This window comes from Triticum dicoccoides, chromosome 5B (genome assembly GCF_002162155.2).
Source record: "Triticum dicoccoides isolate Atlit2015 ecotype Zavitan chromosome 5B, WEW_v2.0, whole genome shotgun sequence".
In the NCBI taxonomy this organism is placed as follows: Eukaryota; Viridiplantae; Streptophyta; class Magnoliopsida; order Poales; family Poaceae; genus Triticum; species Triticum dicoccoides.
The window spans coordinates 334042251-334054281 of record NC_041389.1 but is presented as its reverse complement, the minus strand read 5'-3'; the positions used below and the strand labels follow the sequence as shown (position 1 = coordinate 334054281).

The window sequence follows — 12031 nt, the reverse complement described above, 5'->3', positions numbered from 1 at the left end:
AAAAAAACTGACTCCACCGGCCAGCTAGTCCCAGTAGCATAAAATTCGATGTTTGTGTCGTCCCTATGGACTACAATCGGTTGCCCTTTTGATCATCCCCACTCACCCACCCGGCCTTTCAGTTCAAGTGAAGGCCTAGCCATCCTTGCTAGCTAGTCCCTCGTTTTTGTTTGGTTAGAGGGTGCCGAGTTTGAACCGCCCACCTACATTTAATGTGGTAGAGAGCTAGAACCATACCTAAGCCTTAGGCATCCTTCCTTGCAAACCAAATCTAAGCCTCGGGGAGCGTGCAGAGTAAAGGCGAGGAACAACCATAACCAACGAACAAAATAACCAAATCAAGCGCCTACAAGCACAAAGAGGATGGCCAAGCACAAAACACGCTTTTACCCAACGCATGGGAACCGACATTACACGTCCCATCTCGCGTCGGCTAAGCCTGGCACATCCTGCACACTGGGCCCAAAAAAATGACCCACCCCACGTCAAGCAGCCCCGTCTGTCCACCCCGCTCCCAACCATCCCAAACTAAACCAACTCGCAGCACATCAAGAAGGGCGCACGTGTGACCGGCTGGCACGAGCGAAACATCCATGGGCAGATGACCCTTGTGTCCAACTGGCTTACCGTCACGAGACCTAGCCGAACTACACGAGTGAAATAGCTGGGCAGGGGCAAACAAGCCGTGTGCAAGCGCCTGCATGACTGGTGCAGGATATAGCCCGATGCTCGTGTCTTCCCGGATGGCGCGAGCGACGCAACCCGACAAGAGGCGAACATTGCTAACGGTCCCACCCGACCTGTCGTGCGTGGGGCAACGCGCGAGATGGTGCACGCCGGCTCGACCGTAAACACCACAGGATGCTCGGTCGTGCATGTGGCCCACACGTCATGGCCCTCAAGGAAATTAGGGCGGGTGCGGGGTGTCCACACAGGCCGGACGACGTGGAGCGTGCTAGGGAGCCACCCGTGGGAGGCCCACGCGAAGGGCGTTCTCGACTCGACTGCGTAGGAGCATCTTTTATAGGAGTAATGACCATGGTTTTAGAGAAATTTATGACTAGATATGTAGCTATGGCGAAGTCGTCAAAGAGTGCCTTTAGTTTTTTTTTGCGCCAACGGAAGTGGCTTTTATTATGATTAGTGTGTCACAGGTGTATTGTAGGATGGGGCAAGGCATGTCATTTTTTATTAGGTGTGAGATAATTCCATCAATATGATAAATCGTTGAAGAATATCTGGAACAATGATGAAAACATAAGGTGAAAGAGGATCACCCTACTTGAGCCGGTTCTTACATTTGACCCATGCAACTGGGCTACCATCGAGTAGCACATCAGTGATGCTTCCTTTTTCAAAAAACGGTGGTGCGTGATTGTAAAAGATTCAGGAAGGGAAACTCCTAAACAAAAGATTTATTTATTTATCAAAGAAAGCCAACAAACCGAATCAAAGGCTTTTCAGAAGTCAAGTTAACAATAATAATTGGTGACTCGGTCCTAGCACATCAGTGTAAAATGTTACTGGTGCATAAGAAGTTTCACAAGCTGGTTTTGCCGGAAAGAAAGCTTGTTTGATCAACACCGCGACGACATGACCGAGGTGGAATATGGTGGAGGGGGGCACCGCACACGGCTAAGGAACGATCCGTAGATCAACTTGTGTGTTCTGGGGTGCCCCCCTGCCCCCGTATATAAAGGAGAAAGCGGGAGGGGGCGGCCGGCCAAGGGAGGGCGCGCTAGGGAGGAGTCCTACTCCACCGGGAGTAGGACTCCCTCCTTTCCTAGTCCAACTAGGAGACCTTCCATGTAGTAGGAGTAGGAGAGAAGGAAAGGGAAGAGGGAAGGAAGGAGGGGGTGCGGCCCCTCCCCCTAGTCCAATTCGGACTAGGCCTTGGGGGGGCACGCGGCCTGCCCTAGGCAGCCCCTCTCTCTTTTCCGTATGGCCCAATAAGGCCCAATACTTCTCCCGGCGAATTCCCGTAACTCTCCGGTACTTCGAAAAATACCCGAATCACTCGGAACCTTTCCGAACTCCGAATATAGTCGTCCAATATATTGATCTTTACGTCTCGACCATTTCGAGACTCCTCGTCATGTCCTCGATCTCATCCGGGACTCCGAACTCCTTTGGTACATCAAAACTCATAAACTCATAATATAACTGTCATCGTAACGTTAAGCGTGCGGACCCTACGGGTTCGGGAACTATGTAGACATGACCTAGAACTATTCTCGGTCAATAACCAATAGCGGAACCTGGATGCCCATATTGGTTCCTACATATTCTACAAAGATCTTTATCGGTCAAACCGCATAACAACATACGTTGTTCCCTTTGTCATCAGTATGTTACTTGCCCGAGATTTGATCGTCGGTATCCAATACCTAGTTCAATCTCGTTACCGGCAAGTCTCTTTACTCGTTCCGTAATGCATCATTCCGTAACCAACTCATTTGGTCACATTGCTTGCAAGGCTTATAAAGATGTGCATTACCGAGAGGGCCCAGAGATACCTCTCCGACAATCGGAGTGACAAAACCTAATCTCGAAATACGCCAACTCAACATGTACCTTCGGAGACACCTGTAGTACTCCTTTATAATCACCCAGTTACATTGTGACGTTTGGTAGTACCCAAAGTGTTCCTCCGGTAAACGAGAGTTGCATAATTCTCATAGTTACAGGAACATGTATAAGTCATGAAGAAAGCAATAGCAACATACTAAACGATCAAGTGCTAGGCTAACGGAATGGGTCATGTCAATCACATCATTCTTCTAATGATGTGATCTCATTAATCAAATGACAACACATGTCTATGGTTAGGAAACATAACCATCTTTGATTAATGAGCTAGTCAAGTAGAGGCATACTAGTGACTATATGTTTGTCTATGTATTCACACATGTATCATGTTTCCGGTTAATACAATTCTAGCATGAATAATAAACATTTATCATGAAATAAGGAAATAAATAATAACTTTATTATTGCCTCTAGGGCATATTTCCTTCAACGCGCCCTATAGGGGGGGCACCCTTCTATCTCGTGGTGTCCTCGGTTGCTTCTTGACTTGCACTCCAAGTCCTCTGGATCACGTTCATTCCAAAAATCATGCTCCCGAAGGTTTCATTCCGTTTGGACTTCGTTTGATATTCCTTTTCTTCGAAATACTGAAATAGTCAAAAAACAGCAATACGGGCTGGGCCTCCGGTTTGTAGGTTAGTCCCAAAAATGATATAAATGTGTAAAATAAAGCCCATAAACATCCAAAAGGGGAAATATAATAGCATGAAACAATCAAAAATTATAGATACGTTGGAGACGTATCATGGGCTGGTGTGCTCCCTCCTAAGGCCCATATGGCCCATATCTTTCCCCGGGGGTTTCCGATAACCCCCCCCCCCTCGATACTCCGATATGTACCCGATACATTCCGGAACACTTCTGATGTCCGAATACTATCATCAAATATATCAATCTTTACCTCTCGACAATTTTGAGACTCCTCATCATGTCCGTGATCTTATTCGGGACTCCGAACAACATTCGGTCACCAAATCACATAACTCATATAATACAAATCATCATCGAACGTTAAGCATGCGGACCCTACAGGTTCGAGAACTGTGTAGACATGACCGAGACTCCTCTCCGGTCAATAACCAATAGAGGAACCTGGATGCTCATATTGGTTCCCACATATTCTACGAAGATCTTTATTGGTCGAACCGTTATGACAACATACATTATTCTCTTTGTCATCGGTATATTACTTGCCCGAGATTTGATCGTCGGTATCTTCATACCTAGTTCAATCTTGTTACCATCAAGTCTCTTTACTCATTTTGTAATGCATCATCCCGTAATTAACTCATTAGTTACATTGCTTGCAAGGCTTATTATGATGTGCATTATCGAGAGGGGCCAGAGATACCTCTCCGATACTCGGAGTGACAAATCCTAATCTCGATCTATGCCAACCCAACAAACACATTCAGAGATGCCTGTAGAGCATCTTTATAATCACCCAGTTACGTTGTAACGTTTGATAGCACACAAGGTATTCCTCCGGTATCCGGGAGTTGCATAATCTCATAGTCAAAGGAATATGTATAAGTCGTGAAGAAAGCAATAGCAATAAAACTTAACGATCATCATGCTAAGCTAACGGATGGGTCTTGTCCATCACATCATTCTCCTAATGATTAACACATGTCTATGGTTAGGAAACTTAACCATCTTTGATAACACATCATTCTCCTAATGATTCCGTTCATCAAATGACAACACATGTCTATGGTTAGGAAACTTAACCATCTTTGATTAATGAGCTAGTCTAGTAGAGGCTTACTAGGGACACTGTGTTTTGTCTATGTATTCACACATGTATCAAGTTTTCGGCTAATGCAATTCTAGCATGAATAATAAACATTTATCATGATATAAGGAAATATAAATAACAACTTCATTATTGCCTCTAGGGCATATTTCCTTCACTTCGACACCCCGTTAAGAGGGCAATTCTAAAGTGAGATGACTCAGGAAGTGTCCGGAGTGTGTGCCTCAATATTTTTGTATTTCATAGAAGTCTGGACCAAACCATCGAGGCCATGTCTTGCATCTTTGTCCATGGCACCGAAGGCATAAAAAAGTTCTTGATTAATGAAAGGCTCGTCGCAAATTCTTTGTCCTGGGACTATTGAGGGGTATATATCTAGTAGTGGAAAATTCTTGATGGTGTGAAGTCCCCAAAGTGAGGAGTAATAATTAGTGAGTATTTTGATTTTTTTAATGAGAGAAGTACTCTTGCCCAATATGCACTAGAACTGAGATATTATTTACGCGTGATCCGGAGGACGTAGAGGCATGAAAGTAGCGCTTATTCTCGTCACCATCTAAGGTAGCCCTAAACCTCCCACGTTGAACCTAGAGATTTTTTTTCATGTATTGTTTGTTGGAGCACTTTGATAACAGCTTGCTTGAGAGCCAGTTCAATGTGCAAGAGGAAACAACTCTCTTCAATGGTGCCAAGAATTGTAGCCAACATTTTTTTAGTTGTTTTCTCTCGTGTTAATAGGAACAACGAGTTTTTGCCAATGCTTTAGCACGGCAAGGGGAGAGAGAGAGTGAGAGAGAGAATTGAGGGGTACAATATAGTAGTGAAAAAAAATCTAGGATGCCGTGAAGTCCTAAAAGTGAGGAGTAGTAATTAGTGAGTAGTTTGATTTTTTTAGGACTACTTTGATTTTTGATCCATGAGAGAAGTATTACTGCCCATTATGCACTAGATCCGAGATTTTAATTTTTCATAACCCGGAGGAAGTAGAGACATGAAAGTAGTGTGTGTTCTCGTCGCCATCTAAGGCATCTCTAGTCTTCCCATGTTGAACCTAGTGATTTTTTCATGTAATGTCTGTTAGAGCACTTTTGATAATAACTCGCCGGAGAGCCAATTCCACATGCAAGAGGAAACAACTCTCTCCAATGTTGTCAAAAATGGTAATCAACATTTCTGCAGTTGTTTTCTCCGGTGTAATGGCAAAAGAGAGTTTTCGCCAACGCTTTAGCACGGCAACACGCGCGCGAGAGAGGTTTGAATGTAAATGGGCCGATTCCGAGGCTTGTTGGACCGCCATCCCACCATCTAGCATGTAGGTCCTCATATTTTTAAATCTGGAAAGCGCGGGAGAAGGGATGGATGCGTTTACCGATATCAAAAGCAGGACGTGACCAAAGACAAAGTGAGTTAATGGTAGACTGAGAGTTAGGAAATAAAAGATCCGATGCCAGGTTAACATCACTCGGTAAACCTTTCTAAAGTTGGTATGTCTTTTGTTGGATCACGCAATTTTTCATCGACCAACGACAGATAAATCAGAGCTAAATTGTTTATGCATGTGTATTGAGAATGTTTGCTTATGATTGCCTAAAGAATGTATCATTATTTTGCAAATGTTCTTTCGTTAGTTTGAAGGCTCCCATTAAGATCCAATCTGTTTTTTCTCAGGAGGAGAGGAGAACGGGGAATCAAGCTCATGAGGAAGTTCGTTTTTAAAGCGTGATTCATGGGCGCGTAAATGACGATGATGGTTATGGAATGGTGTGAGGCTAAATATGTGAGAGTCTCGGTTTAGGAATATCATTACATACAAACATATTTTTATATTGTATTTATTTGATATTATTAATGTTGATATTTGTTCCAATAAACTGAGCCAAACTTATCATGTGTCACTTGTGGTAAGCAATCCAAACTATTTCATAGAAAAAAAACTTAGCCAATTTTTTAACGAGATTTCATTTATAAAATAAATAAATTATACACACTATATCACGGACAGGAGTGAATATATATTGGTACAAATACATACGGGTATACTCTACCTCGGTACGGTTACGTAGACGTACGGTGAGACCATCGTGCTCGAGCCCAACCCCCTTCCCTTCCCCCGCGACGCCCCCCTCTTCTTCTTCCTCCCCTTCCCTCCCTTTCACCTCCTTTCAAACCCTAGAAACCAATTCCCCAACCAAAACCCTAACCCTAGGTCCTTCCACCGTCTCCGCCTCCGCCTCCCGGTCCCCACCGCCCCTCGCGGCTCACGCGGCCTCGCCCTCCCGCGCCCAGTCCCGCCACCACCACTCGGCCCTCGCGGACCTAGGGTTTGCGCGCCCTCGAGCCGGAGCCCGAATCCCGAGCCCTCGCGAGGGCGTGCGTGGTGTGTGCGGCTACGAGGTGGGAGGCGGAGATGAGATGAATCTGCCCGGTGGTGGTGGCGGCCATGAGTAGGCTCTCGTTCCGGCCGCGGCCGCTCGACATCCACAAGAAGCTCCCAATCCTCAAGTCGGCGCGGGACTTCGAGGACGATGACCCCACGGTGGCAGCGTTCGCCGCGGCAAGGGTAGGGGTTCTGCTGCGGCACTCCGGCTCGGAGCTCACTGCCGCTGCTGCTGCGACTGACGGCGAGGTAATTTAATCAACTGGCAACGTTTCAGTTGAGCGTGCAATCCTATGAACTGTCAATGTTTGGTAGCTCCCAGAGTTCTCTTTGTAGGTTAGTTGTTGGGTGTTGTTGATTTCAGTCCAATTAGCATGTTGATGAATTCAGCTTTATTCCATGCCGAAGGAACATGTCGTGTCTGCTTCGGTATGTATCCATAGGAAAACCATTATTTGGAGTTCTTAATAAGTTGTTTCTTTAGACATTGTCGTACGATTTCTGACATCATACTGCTGCTCCCTCGTCAAATTCTTTGTCTTTTGAAGTTTTGACTGTTGAGACTACTTGTCCCAGTTTGAACTTTGTAGCATATATGGTTGTTGTTAAGGTGTCTACTTTACATTGATATATCATCTATCCTACCATATTATTCATTGCTTCAAAAGCAGCTAAAAAGCCAGTGAATGCAGGTTATGTTACGTGATCCGTAATGATATCTTATTTTATTATTTTATCAGTTTATATGTTCTCAGTTATCCTATACCATTTGTATACTGCTAGTGGCATCGAGGTGTGCGTGCTGACACCACACCACACCATACTTCTGCTTTCTGTATATCAGCTACCGTGCAACACTGCACATATCACATGGTGCATAATTGCTTATATTTTGTGATCTGAAAATCTAATTTGTGTCTCCACAAAAGATAAATCTGAGAACATTTATACATACATGACTTTGCAGGGAAATTCAACTCCCAGTAAGAAGAATGCTCAAGAGATACCAACACCACAGTTTGATGATGTGGAGACCTATGATAGGGATTACACTCGCACCTTTGCACAACCATCATGTTATATACGAGGAAGAGGAGGTTTATTTCTTACTGCTATTATGGAATTGTAGTTCTTTTATGTTGACAATATTTTATTTATGGACTCTATTTCTAAGAATGATTACCCTATGCAGCCAGAGCTGAGATCGGTGAATTTGTTGAGTATGACTTGGATAACGAAGATGAAGACTGGCTTGACGACTACAACAATGAGCGGAAAAATCTTAACTCTGAAAAGTAAGAAAATGCTACAGATCTAATAAACCGCTCTACTGGTTATGGTTTGCATTTTGGTTACAGTTAAACATGCACCTTTTGGAATCTAGAATGAAAGATCAAGAGTCCAGAATCCTGTTCACAGTCATATTTTTAGTAACAGACCTTTGATGAAATTTTGGTTGTCTCAGTAATTTTAACAAGCTTTAGATGACACATTTACCATTTTATTATTTTTGCCTTATGGAGTGAGTATGTTATGCTGCATTTTAAGTGAAATCTCGTATTACAGGTTGGAGGTCCTCTTATTCAAGTTGGAAATTTTGGACCACAAAGCTCGAGAAAGAGCAGGAGCCATAACACCAACTTTCATAGGACCTGTTCCAGTTCTCTTGCAGCTCGATGTTGCTATGGAGGTAAAGCAGCATGCCTAGACCTTGCACAATGGCTTTAGGATGTTATGCTAAAATGGGAGCAAGGGAATTGTAAAATTGATGCACTGACATATATGCGAAGCATTTTGCAATGGAGATTGTACTTGTTATTATAACATAATGCTAAGTTTTAACTGTATAGCTTTGTCAACCTACTAAAAACCTTCCCTATCTGTTACCGTCGTTATTAACTCTGAGACATTGCCAGTTTATTTTTACCGTACTTTATATGGCACAAATCCCAACTTACCATGTCAGTTGAATCAAGGCATTTTACCTAAGGACCCCTCATGCTAGCTTTAGCACATGTTACACACTTCTTTTTAATATCAAATATGAATTGTATTAACCACTTTGCTGCTATACATGTCAGACACACCTTCATAGCTCGTAAATTTCATATGCTCTGTATGTAGCAGACCCCTGTAAGACATCTTGCTGGTGGCAGTAGGGTACTTGGTGGGAGTAATCCGCGCGAGCCTTGTTTTTTTTTCTTTGCCATGTTCCATTAAAAAATGACATTTGTAATTACTCCTTTTTTTATATCTGTTGGTTGTCATAAAAAAAATGAACTTGACAATTCCAGTATCCTTATGTGTCCATCTCCGTTGTCTTATGTTGGTACTGAGGGTAAATGTTGTACTGCGTCTCTCTAGTTGGCATGAACATATATGTGCATGCGCAGAATAGCTAAGGTGTAAGCAATGTCTGCTTGCGTCATTTATTAGTATCAATTACTTCTTGTACGGGTTAAATTAACACATTACTATCTTTTAAGGGCGAGCATAATTTACTAGTGCAATTAACTTAAGACTCACAGCCCATAGTCCACGGGTCCTGTTGACAAGATAGGCAAAAGGATATATTGCTATGCTATTATGCTCATACATTACATTGCAGGCTCTATGCCTTACTCCATCTCAGTTAATATATTGATCAGAATTTGCTCATGATTGCTGAAACCTGCTTGTGTGGAGATCACATATGATACTAATCTAGATGGATTTCAAGACATTGCAATTAAATGTCAACAAAGTTATTAACGGAAACTTATTGCATTTTTTGTTTGGTTTAGGCTTTTGTCTTATCATAGGTACCTGGAAGGGGACCCGTTTTCCCTTTCATTAGTTTTGCAGTCTTGTTGTACAGTTGTTTCCTACACAGTGTCTTCTTACCAATTGTTTCTCTGTGCAGGCTTTGCAGTATTTATCTGTTCGGTATGCTGTTTTCCAAGCTGTATATAACTATTGGAGAGCTAAGGTAGTCTCCACTGTCAAAATACAGCATATGGTCTTCTTAATACAAGACTACGAGCGATCAACTTATACCTTTTATTTAAATGCTTATAACATGGCTTGCTGTCAATATCTGTCAAACCTTGTTTTCTCACAGTTTATATTTATTTATTTTGCATATCTGAGATTTTCTTGTACTACTTTATTTAGATTTCTCAATCTCATAGAAAATGATACCATGACTTAATTATGTTTGCTGCATTTGTTATGCTTACTGCTTCTTTCTTTTATTAGAGGGAACGGTGGCAAAAGCCTATTCTGCGGCGTTTGCAGGTTAGCTTACTTTATTTGAAGTGATTGACCGTGATGTTTCTGTATTGTTTTAATGCTCCAGGTGTTGGTAGATTTTCTTTTGTATGTGGACACTGTTTCTACCGACTGATATAGTACTCCCTCCGTCCGGAAATACTTGTCGAAGAAATGGATATATCTAGACGTATTTTAGTTCTAGATACAACCATTTTTATGCATTTCTCCGACAAGTATTTCTGGACAGAGGGAGTATATCCTAGATTCAGATGTGAAATGTTCTTTTCTTCTGTGTGTATAATCTATCACAGTATATGCTATATCTTGAATCATCTCACCAGACTTGTAATCATGTTAAAGCTATTTCAATCGATGTATCTATAGGTGATTGCTAGGAGAGTTTACACAAGTTAAATTAGATTCATTAGTGAAAACCAGCTGCAAATCGTAAGAATATTAGTTCTTCTTGGTGCAGTAGCATGTACCAGGTACATGTTCAAAGTAAGATAAGTTTGCTATGATGTCCCGACGGCCTTACGTTTCTATCTGAGGAGCTATTTCTACTACATGCAGTCATGCATGCTCTCAGAATGAAGCTCCCCGTCAAATATATGGAATGTTATGGTATGGTTGCTATTTTGCTGCACAGCTGCTGGCTGACTGTAAGGCCCAAAGCGATGGCCATGACACATACGCATTTTGATCAGACAGGGTCTTTTTGATTTCATCCCTCTGACCAGTTTTAGGGATGGTATGACTAGGGTAGCCAACTTTTACTCTTCACTGTTTCATCCTGTTCATCCAATCAAGAAACCAAGCTGGATGGCCCCAATCTATCCACCTTTGTTCCTCCAACCAAACGAAGTCACAACATCTATGCAAGATTTGGCTATTCTTTCACATCTGGAATTTATTTGCCCATAAGCAGATGCTTCAGTTTGCTGTATTTTTGACTTATAGTTATGTAGTGGAACCAGGTGAATTTGCCAGTTAATCATTGGGTTCCTTGCACAACAAAGCTAAAGCCACTGCTGTTCCTTAGTGTAATTTGTTCTAGGGGTTTAACTGGATTCACCCAAAGCAGTTTTAAGGGCTTATCTATGAAGATTTATAGTTGGACTTGTAAGCTACCAGCCCAACAAGTGTGCTCAATAGAAAAGTTTTTGCCAAGCTAGTTTTGTTGGGGAAAATGTCAGTCTATCATACTATGGTTCTGTTAGATTGCTATTGACTAATTTACTTTTGGTTTTCTGAAGCCTCCTCCGCCGGTGAATGATACAAACCCATATAATGTATTCAGACCAAGAGAAAAGGCCCATCGTCTTCATACAAGAAGGGTGAGTGGCTTTAGGCCAGAGTTAGTTTGAACACCTACCTTCGGGGAACAGCAATTACTGGAGAAACGTTTTTTTTTTCAATAGCACCTCCCTGCAATCATATTTCTCTTGCGTATACATAATATTTGCTTCCTTCTCCAGATGCAAAGACGAGAAAATAATATCCAGTCGTTTGAAAAACTCCGCCTGGTAAGCTGCATTTAGTTTGTTGTGGTCAGTTTTTCGATTGTGTCTCTCTGTTCCTGTACATCTTTATCTTTAGTTGATAAATGTGTGAAATTTTGGTTATCTAACCACGGGGGAAGCTTATAATTACACTGTCCGACTATGATGATTTTATTAAATGACATCATGTGATTCCCTCCATGATCAAATTACTAATGATTTCTTTGTCAGCATTTCTCATGTCAAAGTAGTTCTGCTCTAAGATTTTTCTTTGCTGCTATGTGAATAATCTGCCTTTAATGGTTATGAGAATCTTGCGCGCAACTGTTTAAAGGGGACCAAAAAAGGAAATCCATGATTTTCGTAAATAGTTTTATGTTAATGCAAACAGTACTGTACTTTTGACGCCTGGTTTTGCGAGAAATTGAAATGATGGGATAATTGGTTAACCGTTCTCTTCTGCTTGTATTGTCAGTTTCTTGGGATTTGGATAGCTGCTGCCATCTCATGCTATGTTCTTAAACAATTCTCCCTCCGTCCATTTTTCAAAGTTGT

At 42.2% G+C, this 12031-nt stretch overlaps 1 protein-coding gene across 1 annotated transcript in view; it reads left to right on the top strand.

Annotated features, from left to right (window-relative positions):
* Window positions 1–6447: 6447 nt before the first annotated feature.
* The window catches only part of LOC119308756 (enhancer of polycomb-like protein 1), an 8749-nt gene continuing 3165 nt past the window's right edge, over window positions 6448–12031 (top strand). Inside the window, exons 1-8 of the mRNA XM_037584899.1 lie at window positions 6448–6971; window positions 7690–7819; window positions 7915–8017; window positions 8289–8412; window positions 9625–9690; window positions 9960–9998; window positions 11231–11311; window positions 11453–11500. Coding sequence (XP_037440796.1) covers window positions 6786–6971; window positions 7690–7819; window positions 7915–8017; window positions 8289–8412; window positions 9625–9690; window positions 9960–9998; window positions 11231–11311; window positions 11453–11500 — 777 coding nt within the window. The 5' untranslated portion in view covers window positions 6448–6785. The remainder of the gene's footprint in view (window positions 6972–7689; window positions 7820–7914; window positions 8018–8288; window positions 8413–9624; window positions 9691–9959; window positions 9999–11230; window positions 11312–11452; window positions 11501–12031) is intronic.